The sequence below is a fragment of the Vulpes lagopus genome, chromosome 11 (assembly GCF_018345385.1).
Source record: "Vulpes lagopus strain Blue_001 chromosome 11, ASM1834538v1, whole genome shotgun sequence".
Classification (NCBI taxonomy): Eukaryota; Metazoa; Chordata; class Mammalia; order Carnivora; family Canidae; genus Vulpes; species Vulpes lagopus.
Genome location: NC_054834.1, coordinates 58,526,352 through 58,553,744, shown reverse-complemented (window position 1 = coordinate 58,553,744; position 27,393 = coordinate 58,526,352). Strand labels below are relative to the sequence as shown.

At 36.6% G+C, this 27,393-nt stretch overlaps 1 protein-coding gene across 7 annotated transcripts in view; it reads left to right on the top strand.

Annotated features, from left to right (window-relative positions):
• The window catches only part of HIPK3 (homeodomain interacting protein kinase 3), a 91,035-nt gene that overhangs the window by 24,184 nt on the left and 39,458 nt on the right, over positions 1-27,393 (top strand). For all 7 annotated transcript variants that reach the window (XM_041773704.1, XM_041773698.1, XM_041773701.1 and 4 more), the window contains one exon: positions 6,425-7,523. In XM_041773704.1, coding sequence (XP_041629638.1) covers positions 6,427-7,523 — 1,097 coding nt within the window. In that variant the 5' untranslated portion in view covers positions 6,425-6,426. The remainder of the gene's footprint in view (positions 1-6,424; positions 7,524-27,393) is intronic.

Sequence of the window (27,393 nt, the reverse complement as noted above, 5' to 3'; positions counted from 1 at the left end):
ATATTGTCAAGAATTCAAATGAAAAAATAGAAAGCTTACTTGTTATAGGTACTGATGATGTCAAGCTCTGGATGTTAGTACAATCAGTACTGATTAATTAGATTTAAAAATGGCAATTTGAAAACCCCAATGAGATACCACTTAACACCTATTAGGGTGGCTATTATAAAAAAGAAAAAAAAATAACTAGTGTTGGCGAGGATGTAAAGTAATTGTAACCTTTATGCATACCGGCTGAAACATAAAATTGTATAGATACTATGGAAAATAATATAATATACTGATTCTTCAAATTAAAAATAGAATTTCCATATAATCTAGTAATTTCCCTTGTGGATATATATACAAAAGAATTGAAATAGATTAAGGTTATCCCTAAGTACTTTAAGATTTTAGAAGCTATCAGGATCCCTGGGTGGCGCAGCGGTTTGGCACCTGCCTTTGGCCCAGGGCGCCATCCTGGAGACCCGGGATCGAATCCCACGTCGGGCTCCCGGTGCATGGAGCCTGCTTCTCCCTCTGCCTGTGTCTCTGCCTCTCTCTCTCTCTGTGACTATCATAAATAAATTAAAAAAAAATAAAAAAAATATAAAAAAAAAAGATTTTAGAAGCTATCATAAATGGCATTTTTATTTGAATTTTCAGTTCATTGCTAATATATGGAAATTGAGTTGATTTTTGTAGATTGATCTTGTATCCTGCAACCTTACTAGTCTCATTTATGCCTAATAACATTTTTTGTAGATCCCTAGGATTTTCTATATACACAATCATGTTGTCCATGAATAAAAATAGTTTTACATCTTTTCCCCCCAAAAAAGCCACCAAATAATTGGAAATAGGGTCTTGAAGAGAAATTTGTATATCCATGTTCATAGCAGTATTACTGTAGTCAACAGGAGGAGGCAACCCAAATATCTTTTTTTTTTTAAAGATTTTATTTTATTTATTTTTTGAGCAAGCCTGTGCATGTGAGTGGGGGGAGGAGCAGAGAGGGAGAGAGAGAATCTTTTTTTTTTTTTTTTTTTTTTGAGAGAGAGAATCTTAAGCAGGCTTCATGCTCAGTGTGGAACCTGACTTAGGGCTCTATCTCATAACCTTGAAATCATGTCTGAACTGAAATGAAGAGTCAAGATGCTTAATGGACTGAGCCATTCAGGTGCCCCTAAAGATTATTATTATATTTTAAAGATTGTTTATTTATTTTTAAAAAGATTTTTATTTATTCATGAAAGACAGAGATTGAGAGAGAGAGAGAGAGAGAGGCAGAAACATAGGCAGAGGGAGAAGCAAGCTCCATGCAGGGAGCCCGACGTGGTACTCGATCCCAGGTCTCCAAGATCACACCCTTGGCTGCAGGCGGCGCTAAACCACTGCACCACCGGGGCTGCCCTAAAGATTATTTTTAAGTAAGTTCCACACCCATTGTGGGATTTCAAACTCACAACCCCATGATCAAGAGTTGCATGCTCCACTGACTGAGCCAGCCAGGTGCCCCCAAATATCTTTTGGTTGCTGAATGAATAAACAAAATATGGCACATACATACAATTAAATATTATTTAGTCTCAGAAAGGAAGGGCATTCTGAGACGTAAATGCAACATGGATGAACCTTGAATACGTTTTGCTAAGTGAATATGTCAGTTAAAATAGCAAATACTGTATAATTTCATCATATAAGTACCTAGAATAGTTAAATTCTTACAGAGTATAGAATGGTGATTGCCAGGGGCTGGGGGCAGGGACAGTGGACAGTTATTGTTTAGTGGATAGTTTCAGTTTTAGAAGAGGAAGAAAGTTCTGGAGATGGGTCGTGGTGATGGTTGCACAACAGTGTGAATATACTTAGTGCCACTGATCTGTACACTTCAAAATGGCAAATTTTGTGTTATGCATATTTTATTATTTAAAAAATAAATTTAAAAATTGAGGTTTGAACAACTAGAAGGAGAAAATTGTATAAGGAGAAATACAACGCACCATTGCCTTCACTGATTTATTTGTGATGTCATAGTACACTTGAAAGAAGAACTCAGTTGCATGTGGGCTTTGTATAAGTTTGGCAGAATTATTCAGAATTTTCATATTGGGGGCAGCCTGGGTGGCTTAGTGGCTTAGCGCCTGCCTTCAGCCCAGGGCGTGATCTTGGAGACCCGGGATCCAGTCCCATGTTGGGCTCCCTGCATGGAGCTTGCTTCTCCCGACCGTGTCTCTGCCCACCCCCCCCCCCTCTGTCTTTCTTGAATAAATAAATAAAATAAAAAAAAAGAATTTTCATATTGGTTAATATATTGAATGTAAGATAGTAAAGTATTTCAGTTTTTGCTCCCTCCCTCCCTTTTAAGGAAGCCTGGAAAGGATAAAGGAAGGAAACATAGTTCGTGGTGGTCAGACCCATGCTTGTGGGTGTCAGTATTGGTTACGTTGCTGTTTTGGTAATTGTAAAAGGACGTGAAGAATTTGGATTGAATTCAGATGGGTCTTAAAGTCTTTTAGGAGGTTGGAAAAAAAAAAGGCCTATTAATCAAAGTTAAAGTACCTGAGATTATTAAGCTTAAGGAATGGAAGCCTAATGGTTGCTTTAACAGGAGTCTTCACAATCCTCTGAATGATATATTATAGGCAGGCCGCCCCAGCTTACAAAGGGGTAGTATTTCAAAACTTCATTTCTTAGTTGATAAGAACAAATGAAAAAGTCATGAATAATACAGCTATAGGGGGTAATGTAGTTTGAATTGCAATGAAAAATAATGGGAAGTAATAGTATTTTACTGAGTCAATGTTTTGGACTCAGTGGACTTAAGCAGCTCCTGTTCTTTTGCTTACTGTACTCTATAAAATCCATCAACTCCAAGTAGAAGATACTCTTATCATGTCATGAGTTTATCTGATGGAGGGTTGAGAGAAGGGAAAGACTTAATACAATACGTGGATATGGCAGGGAGTCACTGTGGCTAAGTTAATTAGTAATTTAGAGTTCTTTCCTTGTGGTCTTTTATAACAGCTATCTCCAGCACCACCTCCATCCCTTTCTTATGTGCTATGTATGTTATGTGATGTTCCTATCTGTTTATTTTCTAAAGTCCCCTTTGAGATTGACCCCCACATGGCACAGCGGTTGGTAAGGGATAATTTTCTGAGCTTTCTTTAGGTGAGCTTGATTGGGACCTTTGGCTTGTTTGCCTTCTAGCTTGAGATGTTGGGGGGAAAAAAATAAGAACAGCAGGATTCTGAAATTATAGTAGTTTCTTAAATATCTCTAGGTTAGTTACCTGGATTTTAGCTGTTATCCATGTGACACTTTGATTTAAAATCACATGGATTGGCCAAGAGTTGTATGTGTTTTATTCCCTAGGACTTCATCCTGATCTTTTTTAGACTCAAGGGCCCTGAATTAGTAGGACTTGAATTTGCTAGTTTTTGTACAGACGATCACTTTTTTCTCAGATGTTAGTGTGAATCAAAATGGCCTTGTAAACATACAGATGCCTGGACCACACCACAGACCTACTGAATCAGAATCTTTCTGGGTGGGATTTTAATTCCCCCCTCCTTTTTAAAAGAGATTTTATTATTTATTTGAGAGAGAGAGAGAGAGAGAGAGAGAGAATATGCACAAGCAGGGGGAGCAGCAGGCAGGAGAGGAAGAACCAGGCTCCCTGCTGAGCAGAGCCATATGCGGGTCTCAATCCCAGGACCTTGGGATCATGACCTGAGCCGAAGGCAGATGCCCAACCGGCTGAACCACCCAGGTGCCCCTCTGTGTGGAATTTCAAATATATATTTACTTATTTATTTAACTTTTTATTAAGGAAAGATGTAAACATAATTCAAAAGTAGAATTCCTTTTTACTATCAAGATCCTATAATGAACAATTTATGGCTAATCTTACTTTATTCATATCTTCCATTTTTTTCTTTATTATTTTGAAGCAAATCCCAGATGTATTATTTCATTTCTAAATATGGAATGTACATATTTTAAGAAGTTTTCTAAAAAAAAAAAAGTTTTCTCAGATCATTCAAAAACTTATTTTGAGCAGCAATACACATACATAGTAAAAATTAAAGTGGTGAAAAGGGTGTGCAGTGAAAAGTAAATCTTTGTCATCACCCTCAGTATTCTTGTTACTTTTCTCAGAGACAAACCTACAGTTTCTTTATGTATGTATAGATAATTCCATGTATATGTAATCATATATACATGCAATTCTTTTTTATTATTCATGATAATATCTATTGTAAAGTACACATTTTTCTGAATCTTGTTTTTTCATATAACAATATGGGAATCAATCCATAACAGGGTAAATTGTTTTCATTCTTTTTTTTTTTTTTAGGATTTATTTATTTATTTGAGAGAGAGGGAGAGAGTGAGTGCTGCACATGCATGCCAGTAGAGAGAGGGGCAGAGGCAGAGGGAGAGATAATCTCAAGCAGACTCACTGCTGAGCACAGAGCCCCCTGCAGGCTTTCACTATCCTGAGATCATGACCTGAGCTGAGACCAAGAGTTGGTTGCTTAGCCAACTGAGCCACCCAGGTGCCCAGTTGTCAGTTTTGTTAGACATTGCTGAATTGCTTTTCTACCATCTTTCTATGGTATGCACAGTTTTCCAGACTCACTGGTTCCATTTTAAAAATGCTTTTCATGTCTCTCCTATTTATGTTCAAGCTTTTCTTTAAATCTGAAAGTATATTTATTATAATAGCTGTTTTAGAAAGTTTCATCTCTGAGTTTCATCACCTGTCTGTTTCTGTGGGTGTGGGTCACAGAAGTGGTTTGAAAGGGCAATGCTAAATTACTGAAGATAAGATTGGGGAGCCTCACAAACAGCATTAAGTGAATTAGCAGATGGGTTCAATATGGTTAGGTGTTTTCACCGTGGCTTTGCCTCATTAAAAGGAGATAAATTGGTGGAATATTGAAATCTCTTCTGATGCTAAATGAAATTGTTTAGAACTCCAGGATTTCAGTTTATGATTTTCTCTTACACCCTGAACATCTTATTAATTTGTCTAATAAAGTTTTATTACTCATTCTTACCAGAGGCAAGTCAGCTTAGAAATGTTTAGGGGGCACCTGGTTGGCTCCTTTGGTAGAGCCTGTGATTCTTGATCTTAGAGTTGTAAGTTCCAGCCCTGTGTTGGGCATAGAGATTACTTAAAAATAAATAGTTTAAAAAATAAGCATTTAGGAGGTTTAAGGAGGCATAAATTTATGCCTTTTATCTGACGGGCAATGTATTTTCCTGTTCCTTTACTATACTCTAGCTATGTAACCTTAACCAGTTACCTAGTTCCTCTGAGTTTGTTTTCTTAATAGCCAATTGGGGAAATACTAGTATGACTAAATAAAATGTTACAAATAAAGCATTTATTAAAATGCTTGCATATTAAGGCCTTCAGTTGGTGAAGTTGGTGACTTATATAAAAGGTGATTTATGTAATCTGAGAGAAACTAGAGTAATTTTCATTTTAAATATTGTGTATATTTCCTATTTTGGAGGCAATCTCTTGTCTTTGAATAAAAGAATTTATGTTTGATTAATTAAAACAGAGACTTCCCAGATTTTTAAGTTGTAGAGCTTGGAAATTTTTTAAATTAATTTGACCAACTCACATTTATTGAACAGATTATATCCTGGGCACTTTGCTTTGGATCTAGTGTGAAAAGACTGATGGATACACTGACAGCTACAATGTAATGTAATATCATGTCATGAATGCTGATTAGAAGAACATAGAAGCTTTTATAAGAGCCCTGAATGCCCAAGTCGGGCCGTGAGAGTGAGTGGCAAGTGTGTGTCCCTAGAAAATCGTCAGCAAGAAGGTATTGCATCACTTTGATTTGAATGTAAAGAAGTCTACTTAAGTGTACAAGGATGGTTGTAGAAAAAGACATTAAGAGAACACCATACAAACCTTTATCTGGCTTATTTACTTATTTTTACAATTGATCATTTTTCCTGAGGCAGTTCTTGAGCTTTAGATTTAAGGAATGTGACATATTAATGTAAGTTATTTTGTAGTCATTGGTTCATAAATGATAATTTAGTGATAGAATGCTTTACTTTTGCCAGATATGTATAGTTTAGGGATCTGTGCTTTTCCTTTTCGAGGAAAAATGGTTCATATAGTTTCTAGGGCATATCTTGATGATTGCAGTTGCTTGGTAAATATTTTTTGATTAAATGAATGCACTCAACTCTTTATTCCCAGCCTTTTATGCAATACTTAAAATAGCTAAAGCACTAATAAGCTAAAATGAAGATACTGAAATGTTATCTTCTCCAAGGGAAAAAATTCTTAATTATTTTTAAAAATTATGGACTCTACCCTTGAAAGTTTTCTTCATGAGATTTAAAATTAAGAACAATTTTTTGGAGTTAACATGTCCTTTTTCTTTTTTCTCCCCCTCAGGTATGGCCTCACAAGTCTTGGTCTACCCACCGTATGTTTATCAAACTCAGTCAAGTGCCTTTTGTAGTGTGAAGAAACTCAAAATAGAGCCAAGCAGTTGTGTATTCCAGGAAAGAAACTATCCACGGACCTATGTGAATGGTAAAAACGTTGGAAATTCTCATCCTCCCACGAAGGGTAGTGTTTTTCAGACAAAGATACCATTTAACAGACCTCGAGGACACAACTTTTCGTTGCAGACAAGTGCTGTTGTTTTAAAAAACACTGCGGGTGCTACAAAGGTCATAGCAGCTCAGGCGCAACAAGCTCAAGTGGAGGCACCTCAGATTGGGGCGTGGCGACACAGGTTACATTTCCTAGAAGGCCCCCAGCGATGTGGATTGAAGCGCAAGAGTGAGGAGTTGGATAATCATAGCAGCGCAATGCAGATTGTTGATGAATTGTCCATACTTCCTGCAATGTTGCAAACCAACATGGGAAATCCAGTGACAGTTGTGACAACTACCACAGGAACAAAACAGAATTGCACCACTGGAGAAGGTGACTATCAGTTAGTACAGCATGAAGTCTTATGCTCCATGAAAAACACTTATGAAGTCCTTGATTTTCTTGGTCGAGGCACTTTTGGCCAGGTAGTCAAATGCTGGAAAAGAGGGACAAATGAAATCGTAGCAATCAAAATTTTGAAGAATCACCCATCTTATGCACGTCAAGGTCAAATAGAAGTGAGCATATTAGCAAGGCTCAGTACTGAAAATGCTGATGAATATAACTTTGTACGAGCTTATGAATGCTTTCAGCACCGTAACCATACTTGTTTAGTCTTTGAGATGCTGGAACAAAACTTGTATGACTTTCTGAAGCAAAATAAATTCAGTCCCCTGCCACTAAAAGTAATTCGACCCATTCTTCAACAAGTGGCCACTGCACTGAAAAAATTGAAAAGTCTTGGTTTAATTCATGCTGACCTCAAACCAGAAAATATTATGTTGGTGGATCCTGTCCGGCAGCCATATAGGGTTAAGGTAATAGACTTTGGGTCGGCCAGTCATGTATCAAAGACTGTCTGTTCAACATATCTACAGTCTCGGTACTACAGGTAGGTGACATCTACTTTTTGGCTATTTAATAAATGTTGAATTTTGGCTAAAGGAAATAATTTTGTGTGTGTACATGGTGAAAAAGATGGCTTGGATAAATAAAGGAATCAAGACATGATCAGCTTAGGTTTGAGGTGTTAAAAGGTTTTTTAAATTTAGGCATAAAATCTGCCCAAACAGAATAGGAATCTCTACTGCACTTCCAAGCCAAAGACATTTGGTTGGTTATTTTTATTGTTAATGGAAGACCTGGAGGAATGATAGATTATTAGTGATGATCAAACAGAAGTTTTCAAATGTTGGGAAAGGATTTATAGTAATTTTTGTATTTATCTTTGGGCATTTCCGCACTTAGCTAGTTTATTAAAGACAATCAGATGTAACTGAATACTTAGAAGAATTCAAAAAAGTTATTCTGATTAGCGATTTTAAGATTCAGACACACTTTCATGACTGCCTTGAATGTTTAGGACACTTTTCCATAACCAATTTGATTATGCTCTTTCCATGTTATGGGTAATGCTGTTGGGTGTTGGTGCTGTGGGAGAATTTAAAGAAAATAATTTCCATGTAAATACTGATAAAGTGCTATAGTGTCATGATTAATATAATGCTAGCTTGGAGTATAATAGGTAGTCTTAAGTGCTATGATTACAAGATTCAAAATATCTTCAATAGGTAAAATGGATTTGGATTTATAGTTTTATAATTTTGAGAAATTGCTTTCATTTCAGCTAGAATGAATTTGTGGTCTTGGTGTACTTTAGGGCTCCAACACAGTGGGCAAATACAGGAGCTGCCAACATTAGCCATCAATAATTTAGTGAATAGACAGATACATGAGTTTATTGTTGGGAATTGTTAGAATATGAGGATTATAAATTTAGACCCAGCAAGGGGTAGTTATTTTTCAGTGTTTTTTGTTTTGTTTCATTTTTGTAAGATTTATTTACTTTTAGAGAAAGAGAGAACACATTCATGAGAGTGAGCACTACTAAGGACAAGTGGGAGGAGGGCCAAAGGGAGAGGTTACAAGCAGATCTGTTCTGTGAGTCAGACTGGGGGCTCGATCCTACAATCCTGAGATCATGACCCGAGCCAAAATCAGAGTCAGATGGTTAACTGACTGAGCCACCCAGGTGACCCTATTTTATAATACTGTATCTACCTTTGTAATTTATCTCTCACCCTGATAAGTTTCTTGCAAAAAAGTGCCTTAGTATTCTGGACAAGATCTAGGAGAAATTAATTAGCTACCACAAAGATCAACTCCAAATATATGCCTTAGATTAGTAGGTCATTAGGAGTCCCACATTTAGGAATGCCTAGGTGGCTCAGCAGTTGAGCGTCTCAGGTCATGATCTCCGGGTCCAGGGATCAGGTCCTACATCAGGCTCCCTGCAGGGAGCCTGCTTCTCCCTCTGCCTATGTCTCTGCCCCCCTCTCTGTCTCTCTCATGAATAAATAAATAAAATCTTATAAAAGGAGTCTCACATTTATGTCAGTTAGTGATAACTTATTAAAATATGTATTAGAAATTAGGAATATAGCCTAATTTATTATTTCATATATTCCAGATTGTAAGATTTTTAGTATCAGAGTGCTAGATACTATTCCTATTTAAATGGTTTAAAAGATATTATACTTGTGTCAGGTAGTAAGTCTTATTTAATAGATCACATAATTACATTTATTTGGCCCTGTATATTTCTGACAGATTTTCTTTTAATATAATGGAATACAGGATTAGCTTTTGTTCATTTTTTTTTCCAGAAAAAATGGTTTTAAAATCTTCACAGAATGAGAAGAATAGTGGATTTTTCCTTCCCTTTGTGCTTTATGGATTCCGTCTTAAGAGCTTTTAGTTGTCAGCTAGCATATTACATAAACCCCCAGGCTCCAGCTGCTTGGGCTCTATATTTAGTTCACTTGTTAGTAAATGACTTCATTTTATTTGGGTCCTGCATTATACTGCATATCAGATTTAGCTCTGTGTGATACCTAGACTCCTTTCCTTTATTTGAAATCTTCTGGATCACAGTTAAAAACAAAACAAAACTTTTTTTTATTACTTGAACATTTATTAAACATTTATTAAATGCTTCAAGAAAGTAAAGGAAATCCTTTAAAAAGCAATCTGAAATGCTAAATATTTTATAATGTTGATTTCTAGCATTAGGCCTTTGCACAAATATTAGCCTCTATTGGGAATGAAAAAAAAAAACCTATGAATAATTGCTAAGTGATTAGTAAGTTTCTAATTTGTTTTTAAGTATAAATTTCAAGTAGATAATTTTCAGAAATTCAGATGGTATACTGTTGCTAAATTATAGGTTCTGTGTTTAGAGTAAAAAAAATTAGGTTCTTATTTGTAAGCCAGGGCTCATGTTCGTAGCATTTTGGTTGATGTTGCTTGGGTAAAAACATTTAAAAAGGACTTTATGTTAATTAGATCCAAGAGTTAGAAAAATTAGTATTAAGGTACACTGTTGAAAATGTCTTATAGTCCTTAGTATCCATGTAGTTTTGCATGAAAATAACAGGTAACCTTTAATCTTTTTCAATATTTGTTCACCAGTTTTGGCTTAGTTTTTGACTAAGATTACTTAAAATTTGGTTAGACAGTAAGCAAAATGGTCTTATATTTGATTTTTACCTCTTTGTTAAAAATATGTTTTATTTTAAAAAACGAAAGCAGGAAGTGGAAACTTACCAAATTAAATATTTTTGAGCTAATCACAGTATGAACACACCCAAGTTCCAAGGTAAACGATTTGTGTTTAAACACAGGTTCATGTGTTACTCTATTTCTTTGAACTGTGCAACACAGAAATGTAGTAGGGATATCTTAAAATAGACTGGGGACAGTAGCCAGAAATTGTTGACTACTATAGATGGTGAGGCTGTCTACCTCTTGCAGTGATATAAGCCAGAAGTACATGCTAAGGGCATTGATTTGCTCAAGGTCAGCATGTTCTAAATTCAGCTGCGTGAGTATGGTTTCTGTCAAGAACACACAGAGCTCTTGAATGCATAAAAGGTTTTAGCAGCAGAAGGTGCTGTGTTTATGAGGTGTGGTGGCAACATTCAGGTCATGAATATCTTTTTCTTTTAAATGTAGAATTCTAGCCTGTGGTTTGAGTCATTTCAGAACATAGAGACAGGAAAGTAGGCTGTAAAGTAACCTGGAAAGCAGTTGTATTTATTATTAGTTTACTGAATAACGTTGTATTAATTGTTGTTGAGGTAAAAAATGTTTTCTGTTTTGCCTGTAAGAGTTAACAGAATGGTGTGTAATAACCAATTAACTCAGGTCTGCCGGGTTTTGTTTAGGGTATTCCCATCCCCTTATGCCTTTTTAGACCAAGAGTATCGAAGACAAAGTTCCTGTAACAAAGTTAGGATCTGTAGAATGACCCACACAATAATAATTAATACTTTATACAGAGTACTCTATAATAACAGAAGACTGTGTATGTATATTACATTTTTTTCAAGTGCTTTTATGTAATTTCCTAGTTTATTTCTCATGTCTATCTGTATGAATTAGGTAAGACAATTGGTAGAATTCCTATTGAATAAGTAGAAAACTGAGGCTTATAGAAGTCAAACAGGTCCAAATTCACACTACAAGTTTAACTCAGTTTTTGTTGTACTTCTTGTGTCCTGGCACTGTGTTAGGGATGCAGAAGTGATGAAAACGTGATTTCATTACTTAATGGAGGAGAAAAATAATTTGTATCAAGAAGTCTTAGTGTACAGGTGTGTGCAGGTTGCTGTGGGAACACAGAGGAGAGCACTAAGCCTCTTTGGAGGGCTCAAAGAAGGGTTCTGGTGAGAAATGAGCCTTGAACCAGCCTTGAGAGTAGAGGAGGACTTAGGATTGATGAGTATTAAAGTGTTCTCTCAACCACCATAACATGAAAAAGCACAGTATTGGCTGAAATTACTGATAATTTCTTCTGTGTATCATAAAATAGCTGTTTTGTGTGTGTGTGTGTGTGAGAATCATTAGACAAAAGGTTGTCAACTGGGATTTAATTTAACAATTTCTTTTTTAAGATTTTATTTATTTTAGAGAGTGCATACAAGTGGGGGAGGGGCATAGGGCGAGGGAAAGAATCTCAAGCAGATCCCCTGCTGAGGATAAAGCCTGCCATGGGGCTTGATCCCACCACCCCAAGATCATGACCTGACCTGAAATCAAAGTCAGATGCTGACTGAACTACCCAGGCACTCCCTGTTTTAACAGAAGTTTCCAAAGTCTAATGAAATGGTTTTCAGTGTCCTACATTGTGGCCACAGATATAGATTATTTTAAATTTATATGTATACATATATGTATAAATAATAATATATATCAGACTTTTATTTTTTAAATTTTTAAAAAATATTTTATTTATTTATTCATGAGAGATACAGAGAAGGGAGAGTGAGAGAGGCAGACACACAGAGTGAGAAACAGGTTCTGTGCAGGGAATTTGATGTGGGACTCAGTCCCAGGACTCCAGCACCATGCCCTGAGCCAAAGGCAGACACTCAACCACTGAACCACCAAGGCATCCCGTATATCAGACTTTCAAATAAAAATTTGACAGGGCTCTTAAAGGTTTTCTTTGAACAACTTTATTGAGGTATAATTCACATACCATGAACTTTAGCCATCTGAAGTGTAGAACTCAATGTTTTTTAGTATATTCACGGTTGGGCATCATCACCTACAATGAATTTTAGAATATTTTCCTAACCCCTAGCAGAGAATCCTTTCCTGTACCCGCTAGCCATCATGCCCCAGTCTCCCTATTCTCCAGGCCCTAGGCCACCAAAAATCTGTATCTCTACAGATTTGTACATTCTGAGCATTTCATATAAATGAAGTCATACAATATGTGGTCCTTTTTGACTTTTTTTTTCATGTAGCATAATGTCTTCAAGGTTCCTCCATGCTGTGGCATGTTATTAGTAATTCATTTTTTTGTTGCTACATAGTATTCCATTGTATCGATACACCATATTTTATGTAGCCATTCATCATTTGATGGAGACCTTTTAAAATTTGATTAGTGGAAAGACATATGAGTAGAAAACTGTAAAATGGTCTACAGTTAAGTCTTTCAAGATATTTAGTGCATATCAAGTGTAAAGTATTACGCAGGGTGCTGGTTTATTCATTGAGGAGCAGAAATGTAGACCTTAACCATTATGGTGCTTTCAATCTAATGGGTAGACAATGAAAAATTAAAGTAGTACTCTCCAATGGAAAGGAATAGGGAAAGAGTATAACAGGATACTTACTTTTTTTTTTTTTAACTTTTTGCTTTGAAATAATTTTAGACATAAAATTTGCAAAAATATTACAAAGAATTCCTACATACCTTTCACCAGGATTCTCCAAATGTTTCAGATTCAAACATTTTACCACCCTAGTTTTGTCATTCTTTCTCTGTGTGTGTACACACACACACACACACACACACACACACACACACATTTTTTTCTTGCAGTATTTGAGGGTAAGTTTCAGTTATAAGGCCCCTTTACCTCTAAATACATCATTGTGTATTTCCTAAACAAAAGGCACATTTTACCAATTTCCTCACTAATGGCTTCTTTCCTGCCCAAAATTCAATCAGAGATCACACATTGTATCATTTGCCATGTATGTCCCTTCAGTGTACTCTCATCTGGAATAGTTCCTTGTTCTTTCTTTGTCTTTCTTAACCTGACACTTTTTTTTTAAAGTAGGCTCCATGCCCAGTGTGGAACCCAATGTGAGGCTTGAACTCATGACCCAAAAATCAAGATCTGAACTGAGATCAAGAGTCACTAACTGACTGAGGCATCCAGGCACCCCTACCCTGACACTTTTAGAGAGTACTGGATAGTTATTTTGTAGAATGCTTCTCAGTTTTGGGTTGTCTGATGTTTTCAGGTTATGCATTTTTAGAATAACTTCACAGAAGTGATTTTGTATCCTCACATATTGGGAGGCACATGATGTCATTTTTTCCCATTACTAATTAACTTTGATCACCTGGTTGAGGTGGTGACTGCCAGATTTTTCCACTGTAAGGTGTTTTTTTTTTCTTTTGTTATTAGTAAGTATTTTGTGAAGAGGAACTTTGATATTAGTCTACTACTTTCTCATCTTATTTTCATGAACCAGTTTTAGCATCCCTTGGTGAATATGGCCTTAAACAATTAAAATTATGGGGTTATGAAATTTTCTAATTCTGTCATTCCTGTATAAGGAATTCTTTTATAAGGAAGAATTTTCCTTTATTTAAGTTTTTTAGTTTCTGTATGGACTCATGGATTCATGTTTAGTGGGTTATATATACTCTGTTACTTGTTCTTACTTGTTTTACTGAATGATTGTCCTAAACTGTCTAACAGGAACCACTTTACCATGGCCCCATCTTCCCTTGAGTGCTTACTTTCTGGAACCACAAGGTGTTCCAGACTGACTTTGTACCCTCCTGCCCCATCCCTAATAGTGGCTATTTCTGTAAGGAGCTCTGGTTCCTTTTATTAGAGAATGATTTTTAGAAAACAAAATGAATGCTAGTACCAGATGTGCTCATTAGTACTAAGTGTTATAGCATTTACATCCTTTAAGCGGCAAAGCTGGAAAATGCATGTGTGTGTGTGTGTGTGTGTGTGTTAGTGTAATTCTGTATCTGTTTATATATTAAAACCACAAATTAATTCATACAGCTATGTCCAATTCTGACACCTCAGAGTTCCTTCTGTCTTTCTTCCATTTGGATTATTTATAATCCCTTTTATGATACAAGGAAACTTGGCTCTCTTTACCATACGTTACTTATTAGCTCAAATCTAGAATACATTTAATGTAGTTTTAGCATTACTGCCCATGCCATTGCTAATTAGCCAGAGTACAACATTTATTTACAGATCTCTTATTCTTTAGCCGTAGACTTGGAGCATATAGTCAAAATACTGCATTTTAAGTTCTTCTCCAAACCTTCACCTTCAAGTGTGATTGTATTGTTTATTTGAAATGTATCTAAGTTCATTTCTTTGTATTTCACTTTGGGCCCATCCATGTCCTTGTTCGTTTGACTATTTGAAACATCAGTGTGGTTCTAAAAATTAGAACCATGCTAAAGCCTTCAGAAGTGTCACACTCCCTCCTTACCATCTTTCCTGCCTTATTCCTACTTAACCCCCCTTTTTTTTTTTAAATGTTCTTTTTTTATTATTTATTTATGATAGTCACAGAGAGAGAGAGAGAGAGAGGCAGAGACAGAAGCAGGCTCCATGCACCGGGAGCCCGACGTGGGATTCGATCCCGGGTCTCCAGGATCGTGCCCTGGGCCAAAGGCAGGCACCAAACCGCTGCGCTACCCAGGGATCCCCTTAACCCCTTTTAATAACCATTATCATTAGTTTTGTTTTATTCTTCACATGCGCGTGTGTGTGTATGTATTTGTGTGTTTTGGGGGGCATGTAAACAGATAAAAATTTCTCAGTTTCCCTTCTTACAGGAAAGGTAACATGTTGTAGATACCTGTTTGCACTTGGCTGTTTTCCCTTAACAGTGTTTCTTGGAAATCACTTCATGTCAGTTCATAGAGATCTTTCTCATTCTATTTTATTGCTGAATAGTACTTCGTTATGTGGATTACCATAGTTTATTCAGCTGCTTTCCTAATTATTGACGTAATGTCTCCCAATTACAATTACAAGAATAGTTTTGTGCATATACATATTGGTAATTGTTCAAGTTGTATCTTCAAGGTAAATTTTCAGAAGTGGGATTATTTAGTCAGAAGGTAAATGCATATATAGTTTTGTTAAATATGTAAAATTTCTCTCAGAACTGTATCAGTTTGCATTCTTACCAGCAGCATACAGTAGTGCCTGTTTATAGCCTGGCTAGCAGAATGTTATTCTTTAATAGTTTTGCCATTCAGATGGCATTTTGATTGGCAAAAATTATTGATTTATGTAGTTTTAATTTGCATGTCTTGTTATGAGTGAAGTTAAATATATCATGTTTAAGGGTCATGTTAAAATTGTACAAGTGGTGCCTGGGTGTCTTAGCTGGTTAAGCATCTGACTCTTCATTTCAACTCAGGTCATGATCTCAGGGTGGTAAGATTGAGCCCAGCTTTGGGCTCCCTGCTCAATGGGAAGTCTGCTTCTCTCCTTCTTTCTCTCCTTCTGTCCCTCCCCCTGCTCGAATGCATGCTCTTTCTCTAAAATAAATCTTTTTAAAAGAAATGTGGGGGATCCCTGGGTGGCGCAGCGGTTTGGCGCCTGCTTTTGACCCAGGGCGGGGTCCTGGAGACCCGGGATCGAATCCCACGTCGGGCTCCTGGTGCATGGAGCCTGCTTCTCCCTCTGCTTGTGTCTCTGCCTCTCTCTCTCTCTCTCTGTGTGACTATCATAAAAAAAAAAAAAAAAGAAATGTGGGTATGAGTGTGAATGCCTATTCATGTCTGTTGCCCATTTTTGTCTCATATATATATGGGATATTGATTTTTTTTTTTCATTCTGACTTTTTTTTTTTTTTTTTTTTTTGCCAGAGAGAGGTTGGCATGCAGGGAAGGAATGGGGAGAGGGAGAGTAAGAGAGAAAGAATCTTAAGCAGTCTCCATGCCTAGCAGAGGCATGCTGGGTTTGATCTTACCACCCTGAGATCATGATCTGAGCTGAAATCGGATGCTTAATCAACTAAACCACCCAGTGGCCTCCTGTGTGGTTTTATCAGTCTTCTCTTTCATTGTCTCTGGATTTTAATTCATAGTTAGAAAACCTTTTCCCTTGCTGAGTTCAAAGAGAGATTCATCTATTCTATCTATTTCTTAATGAATTACATTTTAAATATTTAGATCTATATTTTAAGTTTATTCTTATAATTTGTGTGAGTTGTGGATGTAATGTTATTTTTCTTTTTTTCAAATAGCTAATCAGTTGTGGGGACTTTAGATTGGCTAGACAGGGAAAAATGTCTAAGGATATGATACATTAAACTGGGGCCTGGGACCACTAACCCGAGTGGGTAGAATGAGAGCCTTGGGCAAAGAAGGAGCTTATGTGAAGGCTCTGAGGTTGGAAAGAGTTTGGTAAGTAAAGAATCTGAAAGCCTGCCAGTGAGACTTAGGAATAGTGGAGTGGATAAAGTAGGGGTGTGATTTGAGGTTGGAGGGAGCTGCTATGGTTTATGTTTTAATCATTCTGGCTGCTATTTGTAGGGAGAAGAGGACCAGAATGAGTGTAGGAGTAGGCAAACCATTAGGAAAGACGTATTAAGGTAACCCATACATAGAGAGGACGTGATGGCAGTGGCAAGAAATGGATACATTGGTATTAGTGTGGTTATTTTGCTTTTTTACTAGGATGCTCCCTGCCCCCCATCCCAGGGGAAAAAGGCTTTGTTGTGGTTGATATTTGTTAACTTGTGTGTGAATTTACACATGCGCTTCACTTCTGTGGATATCTATATCTAAATATGTATTTAATACCAAGTGTTAAAACTTCTCATTAAAGCTAAACAGAAACAAAACCAAAGGAACCTGGAAAACTCGCCATTACTGATATTTTAGAAGTGACTGCCTGCCTGAATCAGAGGAAGTGGAATGTTAGGCTTTGAAATTTCTTTAGGCTAACTCACATTTTTGTTACTACAGTTGAATTATTTCAGGCTGGTTTGTTTTTTATAATTTTCCCAAGTCATGGTTAGTAATTCTCTCCTAAAAATGACTACTTTTTGTTACCATTTAAGATAAACTTTTTTTTTTAAAGACTTTATTTATTTATTCCTGAGAGAGAGAAAAAGAGAGAGAGAGAGAGAGAGAGAGAGAGAGAGAGAGAGGGAGGCCGAGACACAGGCAGAGGGAGAAGCAGAGAGAGAGAGAGAGAGAGAGAGAGAGAGAGAGAGAGAGAGAGGCCGAGACACAGGCAGAGGGAGAAGCAGACTCCACGCTGGGAGCCCGATGGCGGGACTTGATCCCGGGACTCCAGGATCACGCTCTGGGCCAAAGGCACGGTGCTAAGCCGCTGAGCCATCCAGGGATCCCTCATTGTAATTTTCTATAGATTATTCTGTGAAACTGTTAAATAGAATCTTCATATGTGAACTCCTTTAGATATTAATTGAAAAGATTAATTGTAAGACAGTAATGAGGCAATAGAGAAAATTTGGATGTCACATGATATTAAGCAATTGATTTTTTTTTTTAATGTGTGGAAATAGCATTGTGGGGTTTTTTTTTTTTTTTTTTTTTTAAGGGAATGAGTGAGGGAGAAGAAGGGAGAGAATCACACCCTCAATTTGGAGCCTGATGTGGGGTCTGAGACCATGACCTGAGCCAAAATCAAGAGTCAGAAAGTTACATACTGAACCACCCAGGTGTCCCTCATTGTGGTTATTATTTTTAAGTTATTTGTTGAAGTGTTTATAAGTGAAAGTATGTATCTCCGATTTGCTTACTACCACCTAGTGGTAGCCAGTAATAAGTTTTAGACAGTCTTTTGTTGATGAATTGGTAATTCTTGAAGCTGGGTGGTTGGTAAATGTGGTTCAACTGTGTGTATCTGATATTTTCTATAATAAAACTAAATAAATACAGTTAGTACTTTAATACTTTAAATGCCAAACGATGGGTGGGTAGAATGGATGAATAAGTGAAGGAGATTAAGAATATATTTATTGTGATGAATGCAAACTCCCCCCCCCCCCCACCAACTACATGCCAAAAACAGTTATTATTATAGTTCTTAAATGTTTACAAACCTGAAAATCCAAGGAATATCCTGGTAGTTTCCTAAGAGTGTGCTTTTATCAAAAGCAGGGCTCTTTGGTATATAAACTTTAAAGTGTAAGATTCAGAATGTTTGATTAAATAGAATTGAAATTGGATCTTTTAGTCTTTAATGTAGTAAGCTTTCGTGTAGCCCTTTGGTATTACTATATCTACTTGCAATTGGGCTAATTTCCTTTAGTTTCATGAATGAGTGATTTAAGTCACTTAAATACTTTTAGATCAAGAGGCTTTCCAAATTTTAGTTAACCACTCTTTTATTTTTATTTAAAAAAACTTGTATTTATTTATTTTAGAGAGAGAGGGAGAGTGGGGGTGGGTGGAGGGCAGAAGGAGAGAGAGGGAATCTCAAGCCGACTTCTCAGTGAGCGCAGAGCCTGCTGTGAGGCTTGATCCCAAGGCCCTTAGCTTATGACCTGGGCCATAATCAAGAGTCGAGATGCTCAACCGACTGAGCCACCTAGGTGTCCTGTTTTTTACTTAGTGTTAGGCAATCTTTTATTTCTGATAGGTGAAAAATTGAAATCTTGATTATTGGGGATCCCTGGGTGGCGCAGCGGTTTAGTGCCTGCCTTTGGCCCAGGGCGCAATCCTGGAGACCTGGGATCGAGTCCCATGTCAGGCTCCCGGTGCATGGAGCCTGCTTTTCCCTCTGCCTATGTCTCTGCCTCTCTCTTTCTCTCTCTGTGACTATCATAAAAAAAAAAAAAAAAAAAAAAAAAAAGAAATCTTGATTATTAATAGGAATCAAGAAAAACATCCTTTTATACTTTGTTTTGAAATTTTTATCAAATAATTTTAGATGTATAGGTTATATTACCACAATTTTATTTTATTTTATTTATTTTTTTTTTAAATTTTTATTTATTTATGATAGTCACACAGAGCGAAAGAGAGAGGCAGAGATACAGGCAGAGGGAGAAGCAGGCTCCATGCACCGGGAGCCCGACGTGGGATTCGATCCCGGGTCTCCAGGATCGCGCCCTGGGCCAAAGGCAGGCGCCAAACCGCTGCGCCACCCAGGGATCCCCTATTACCACAATTTTAGATATGTTAATATTTAGAAAGGAATGTTAAGTATCTTTCTAAAAATTGCTGTATAATATTAGAGCATTTTATACTTTGTACCCCTTTCTTGACATACTTCATTCTGAAAACATCTGTCTATACTGCTCCCTATGTTAGAAAAACAAATTGGACTAATTTGTAAACTGTACTTTATCATCTTGAGCTAACAATTTGGTGGCCAAAATTATTTTTAGTAATAAAATTTTTTTCATTTTTTATTGTGAAAAAGCATAACAATATCATCTTAAGCATTTTAAAGCATCAGTTCATTAGTATTAGGGATGTTCACATTGTTGTTAAACAGATCTCTAGAACTTTTTCATCCTGCACATTTGAAAATCTATACCCATTAAACAACACCGTTTTCCCCCCTCTCCTGCCTCTAGTCACTACCTTTCTACTTTTTTTTCTATGAATTTGACTTTAAATAAATATCTCATAGAAGGAGAATAATATAGGACTTGCCTTTTTGTGACAAGTGTATTTCACTATAAAATGTTCTCAAGGTTCACCCATTTTGTAGCATGTGTCAGAATTTCCTTCCTTTCTAAGGCTGAAAAATTCCATTGTATATTCTACATTTTGTTTATCCATTCTTTTATCACTGGACATTTGGGTTGCTTCTACCTTTGGGCTCTTGTGAATAGGGCTGCTATCAACATGAGCATACAAATATCTCTTCCAGTCCCTGCTTTTAGTTCTTTTGGGTATGTACCCAAAAGTGGGATGCCTCGAATAATGTGGTAGTTCTATTTTTGTGATATTTTTCTATTATTTTGAATAAAAGCCTTTAATTTCAAAGGTTCTCAGTTTCCTTGTGCCATATGGATTTGGTTAAGGGTGCATATTGTCTCATGAATGTACTGTAATAGAATGTAATGATAACAGTCCTGACCTCACACACCTCAGAATGTATGTACCTGTTTGTTTCTGAGTCTTCAGCATTTTCCTGTGAATGCAATTCATCACTGAGGATGTTATTAACAGAGTGCCTACAGTCACAGAAGAGTGCTAGTTTGGTGGCCAGTGAATAATTTAGGCATCAGCTGGTGTGGTGAGATTGTATTACTTAGGACAGAGATCTAATATGTGTTAAACTTTGACATTAAAAAGAACAAATGTTGCTTTTGTGAAGACAACACTGAATTACAAAAAATGTTAAATATATTTGTCTAAAAGCCAGTATACTAAATTTAAAATTATTTAATGTTTTTTAAATTATGAAAGTAATGGATGCTCACTATCAGAAAAAAATCAGTAATAGAGAGCGCTCTGAAGGAAAACAGAGGCAGTTTCCCACCTTAACTTTGAGGTTCTGTATTTTAACTTTTTTTTTTTAAAGGGAATCTCTCTTTTTTTTTTTTTTTAATTTATTTATGATAGTCACAGAGAGAGAGAGGGGCAGAGACACAGGCAGAGGGAGAAGCAGGCTCCATGCACCGGGAGCCCGACGTGGGATTCGATCCCGGGTCTCCAGGATCGCGCCCTGGGCCAAAGGCAAGCGCTAAACCGCTGCGCCACCCAGGGATCCCTGTATTTTAATTTTTTATGATGTGTTTTATACTTTAAGCAGTCCTCTATGATGTGCATTTTGTCTGTTTTCGGATAATGCCACAGAAAACCTTGTATGTCCTTAGATACTTGTTTGGTAAAATTCCATGACATTTCTAGGAGACTTGTTGGATCAAAGGGTATGTACATTCTGCTGATGGGTGCTGCCAAATTTCATTCCAGAAACATACTACGTTAGTTTATAATCTCACCAATAGTGCATGAAAATGCTCTTTTCTCTACATTCTTGTCATCACAAGGACATTTCTGGTCTTTCAATTTGTTGGCTTTAAATAGGCAAAAACCACAATCAAGTTTGAATGTTTATCACCTGCAGTACATGAAAAAAGTCTTCTGTCATAATGTACTGGTAGACATTCTTTTTAATGTGAGGAATAAAAACGTAAAAATAAACAGAGTTCATACAATAACATTTATTGACTGCATAGTACCAGCCACTATGCTAGGAACTTTTCATAATTACCCCTTACCCTGATAACAACCATGACAAATGGTAATACTACATTTTACAAAGAGGGTATTTGATATTCGATATGTTAAGCAACCTGCCTACTGGTGGTACATAGGTTAATACATTGCAGAGCTGTAATTTGAACTCAGTCCTGCCTCTCCACTTAACTGTGCTCTTTCTCCAGGGACTTTTCCTTCATCTTCTTGAGATGCCTTTCTTGAAGGACACTGGTGACTTGTTAATTACCAAATTTGGTGGACTGTTTTTTGAGTCTATGTCTGACTAGACCTGTATCATTCAGTAGTGTTTCAGAAACTATACCCTCAGCTTCTTCTTTTACTCCTCGGACAAAATTTCTTGTTCTTTTTCTCACCTTTTAAATGAACACATTTTCCTGGATTCAGTCCCGTGCCCTTTCCTCATTCAATATATTTCTCTTTTGGAGATCTTACTGTATCTCATGACTTCAGTTTCTTTTAATATATGGTGAGCTTTCAGATAGCTTCCTGTAGCCCTGACTTCCCTTTGAACACCTAATTTCTGTTTTTAGTTATCACCTTAGATAGTCTCCGGATGTTACTCATATTCACACTTCATTTTTCTCTCATAGATGCTATATCTTTTCATCTTCTCGTATTATATAAAGATTATTAAGGGGCATCTGGGTATCTCAGTTGGTGAAGTGTCCAGCTCTTGGTTTTGGCTTAGGGTCATGACATTGAGCCCTGTGTCAGGCTCCATGCGGAGGGTAGAGCCTGCTTAAGATTCTCTCTCCCTCTGCCTCTCCCCAACACGCTCATGTGCTCACTTGCTCACTTGGCACGCGCACTCTCTCTCTCTCTCTCAAAGGATGATTGAAGAACCATTTTCCCTGTTACTCAGTGTGGGAAACTTGAGTTTTTTGGCTTGTTTTTGTTTCCCTGTTACATATCTAATCATGGTGTGACTAAATCCTAGTGATTTGACCTCTGAAATGTCCTCCATGTAAATTTTGCCACACTTCACACTGCCTTGTTCTAGTCTAGAACAATCTGTGCTAGATTAGAAGTTAATTTTTTAACCTATAGTCTCTGCCTCTTGCAGTTTATCCTGCATTGTTAGACATGTGTTATGGATAGATTTAAGAGATCACAAAACTAACTATTCACTGACATAAATACCTGAACATTTGTTTTTACTACTTTGGGACTTTCTTACCTCCTAGTTCCTAATATAGAGTATACTTATCAGCAAACGTCCCAAACTAATGACCTCTTGGAAACTTTTTTGAAGTGGTATCAAGATTTTGGCATGCTTTTGGCCTTAAAATATCCTGTACAGTTGGAACAAGCTGGCAAAGTAATCAAAAAAGTGATTCAGATACTTTAAAAATGTGTGAGTAAAATGTTGTGCTTAGGAAGTATTTGGTAAATTTCAGTAGATTTTCTAGTATATGCCTTGATAACATGAACCCTGTATTTCTATTCCTGTGTCATGTGTCTCTGTCCACTCTTTTCTGTGGCACGGAGCTGTTTTATGTTGTAGCAGAATGGTCCCTGGCATTGTAAATGTAGAGCTTTTTCCTCTTTCCTTCCTCAAGGCTAAATTAATCATCAATAGTTCTGAAAGATAAAATAATTGTATTAAAGATATTGTGATGTAGAAGCAAATAATCTTAGGGCTGGAAATACTTAACATGGACATGTAGTCTAAATATTATAGAAAGGCAACTGAAATCCAGTATACCTAAGGGAGAATTGGTATATCAACATTTATAAGTAACTCTTTAATTTTTACATGTATCACCATGGGTATATTTGATTTTTTTTTTTTAGTAATAGCAAAGTAATACTAAACTTATCCTTTGAATCTATCTATCTATCTATCTATCTATCTATATATATATTATATTATATTATAATATTTAATTATAATTATAATTATATATATATATTATATATCTTCTTTATAAATGGTAAAACATAATTGCAGAATTTAGCAATCAGTTGGTGAAAGTCCCCTGAAAACAGGATGTCATTTTCCTCCTTCCTTCCTTCACTTCCTTCACTTCCTTCACTTCCTTCACTTCCTTCACTTCCTTCCTTCCTTCCTTCCTTCCTTCCTTCCTTCCTTCCTTCCTTCTTCCTTCCTTTCTTTTCTTTCTTTCAGATTTTTATTTATTCATTTGAGGGAGAGCATTAGCCGTGGTGTGGGAGAGGGGAGAATAGAGAGGCAGAGGCAGAGGGAAAAGCACATTCCCCAGTGAGCAGGAAGCCTGACCCTACTCGATGCAGCGCTAGATCCCAGGACCCTAAGATCATTCCCGAGCCAGGCAGATGCTTAACCAAGGGAGCCACCAGGTACCCCCAGGATGTAATTTTATTTTTATTTTTTTAAAAATATTTTATTTATTCATTGGAGACACAGAGAGAGAGGCAGAGACATGGGCAGAGGGAGAAGCAGGCTCCCGGCGAGGAGCCCGATGCGGCATTCAATCCCAGGACCCCCAGGATCACACCCTGAGCCAAGGGCATGTGCTCAACCACTGAGCCACCCAGGTGCCTCCAGGATGTCATTTTCAAACAAAATACTTTTAGAAGTGTTTGGAAGAAGTAAACACATTGAGAGAATTTGTTTGAGTAATATGGTGGTGAAGCTATGTAATATGAAAGAAGTATGTGTGTGAATCTTTTATAGATTTTGTTTGCTCTAAATTGCTTCTCATTAAGATATAAACTACTCCTCCAGAGAAAATGTCACTGAATTAGTAACAAGCTTGTAAACAGTATACTATTAAAAAATATGGTAGTATTCCTTTTTTAAGGCTTACAAGAAGGTCTTAGACTTTTCAGTGGCTCATATGAGGTATTAAATACAAAGTATTTTCAAAGCAGTACAGACTTAAAAGAAAAAAAACGAAACAGTATACTTAATGCCTGTTGGTACAAAATAATGCCAGGTAACAAACTATGCTACTGTATTTATTCACAGGCTCATAATTCCAGTTCTGCCACTTAATATGTTAACTTGAGAAAAAAAATTTTTTTCCTCAGTTTACTCAGTTAATGATGCTAATAGCTACCTCAAAGGTTCGTGTGAAGGTTAAAATAAATCCATTATGCATGTGAAGCACTTAGTACAGTGTTGGGACATTGTATATGTTTTATAAGTAGAAGCTATTAAAGAGTGTGGTTTAAAGGAAAATGATGCAGTGGTAGCAAGATAATTAGGGAGTCTCCCAGTTGTTCCCTGGTGGCCTGCATGGCATATAATGTGCTGCTGTTACTCTTCAGAGTAGAACCTTTGAAAAGCTTTTGTAAAGTAATTGGATTTGTGTTAATGACTAATGCAGCCAATTTTTGTAAACTATTTTATTGTAAGTGTAAAGTGCACAAAATTTAAATTTACAGCTTTGTAATTGCAATGTGCACTAAACCTTGTAACCACTAGTCAGGGTTGTTGACTATTTGGATGTTCTGTTTTGTGAAGTTTCTTTTGTCTAGATTTCTGTTTGCTTGACAGTCTTATTTATTTGTGATTTCTAAAGCGTATGCTCTCTATGTCTTCTTCCATTCTGTAGTTTTCTTTTTCACTTTCTTAGAACTGACGTAGGTAAATAAATGGACTGTATTTAATTTAATACATGGTCTTACATTAATATATAGTTGACCCTTGAATGACCTGGGTTTGAACTGCATGGATCCACTTACATGGATTTTTTGTAATGAACATGGTACAGCACTGTAAATATGATTTTGATTTATGATTTTTTAAAAAGATTTATTTTTAAGTAATCTCTACACCCAACATGGGGCTTGAACTTACAACCCTGAGATCAAGAGTTGCATGCTCTACTGAATGAGCCAGTGAAGTGCCCCATCTTCCTTTTGATTTTCTTACTAATATTTTTTCTCTAGCTTACTTTATTGTGAGAGTATGGTATGTGAGAATACAGTATATGTATTCATTATATATAAAAATACAAAAATATATTTATTAACTCTTTATGTTATTCTGAAGACTTCTGGTCCACAGTAGTTGTTGAGTTTTGGGGGAATCAGAATATACATGAAGTTTTGACTGCATGGGGGTCGGTGTCCCCAACTCCTCTGAGTTGTTTAAGGGTCAGCGGTTTTATTTTTCAAATTCCTTTAGATTAACTCCATTTGTGTCCTATTTAAGAAATCTTCTATGGTCACCAAGGTGTTTGTTTTCCTGTGTTTTCTCTTAAAAGCTTTATTGTTTTACCTTCCACATTTGGTTAGATCTGCCATCTATCTGAAATTGACTTTTACATATAGTATGAAGTAGGGATTAAGATACATTTCACTCTTTGGAGATATCCCTTAACCGAGCACCATTTATTATTCCACTGCACAACAGTAACTACTTTATCATAAACCAGGAGTGGGTTTATATGTGTGGGTCTGTTTTGGGCTCTCTTCTTCTGTCCTTTCATTGTTTTGTCTATTCTTGAACCAGTATCACAGTGTCATTATCATAACTGATAAGTGTAAGTCCCCCTGCTTGTTCTTCAAAGGATTGTTTCTGGTCCTTTGTGTTTCTTGATGAATTTTAGAATGTCTCAATAATGCAAAAAAATAATTTCTGAAGTATATTTTCCCTAGGTATGCTTTGGGAGTTATTTTATTTCTTTAAAGATATTATTCTATTTTGGCTTCCATTATTTCTATAGAAAATTGTCTATTTTGTTGAAGATGTATTGCCCCCACCCCCATCCCCACCCCGGGCTGCATTTAAGGCTTTTTCCTTTGGTTTAAGCTGTTGACTTTCAGGTGTCTCTGTGTGTATGTGTGTGTGTGTGTGTGAAAATCAGGAATTTGTTAATTTAAAAGTAAATTTTAGTTTTCTGGTGGCATTTTCTTGAATATTTTTACTGCTATTTTAAAGTCCCTGTTATAATTTCACTGGCTAGGTAACTCTGAGGCTGCTTTTATTGATTTTTTTTTTCTTCTTTCTTTACGTTTGATTGTATTTCCTGTTAGGCTGCTTACTTTGCTTGCTTGCTTGCTTGTTTTTTTAGTACTTAACCTTAGGTACGAAAAATTCTTGAGCTGTGCTGTTCAACATGGTAGCCCTAATTACTCACGGCTATTTAGGTTTAAATTAAAGTTAAATAAACTTAAAAATTCATTTCTTCAGTCACATTAGCCACGTCTCAACAGCTCTGTAGCTGTATGTGACCAGTATAGATAGAGAACAGTCCTGTCATTGCAGAATGTTCTGTTAGACAGTGCTATGTTAGTGACTCTGGATGATAAAAATCTTCCTCCAGAGATAGTTCTTTTTTATTCTGGAAACCAGGTAGAGTAGGTATAGCTCATGTTTTTCCAAGTAAAGTTTGTCTATTTCAGTTTCCCCTTGCTCCTAGGATATAGCCCTTTATGGTTTCATTTGAAAAACCTGGAGTAATTCACCAAGGCCCCTCTTCCTTAATAGGTTCTGAATTCCAGTTTTGTTTTTCCAGCCAAGTGGAATAGCTGTAGACTAAATTATTTAGGTCACCTTTTTCGGCACCCCCCACCCACCCCCACCCAGTCTGTCAGTTGGTGACTATCTGAAGGAAATATAAGGTCAACTTTACTAAAAGTTTTCTCTTTGTTCTGGGATTTTGTTCCCTCAAGTCCTAGCTGTCTTGTCTGCTCTCTGATGACTTCACACATTTTTTTTTTCTTTTTTAAAGTAATAGACTTTATTTGTTAGAGCTGTTTTAGGTTCATGGCAAAACTGAGCAGAAAGTACCAAATTCCCTATCCCTCCTGCTTCCGCATACATACAACCTCTCCCATTATGACACCCCCATGCCCCTCGGCCACATCAGTAAATCTGTTACAATTGATGAACCTACACTGATGCATAACTATTACCCAAAAGGCACTCTACACAACTATTTTGTGTGTCTGTGTTTTAGCCAGTTTTAATAGCTGTTCTCACAGGGGTATTAAATCTGCTAACAGATAAGTAGTACCCTTCCATTTTCTTTTA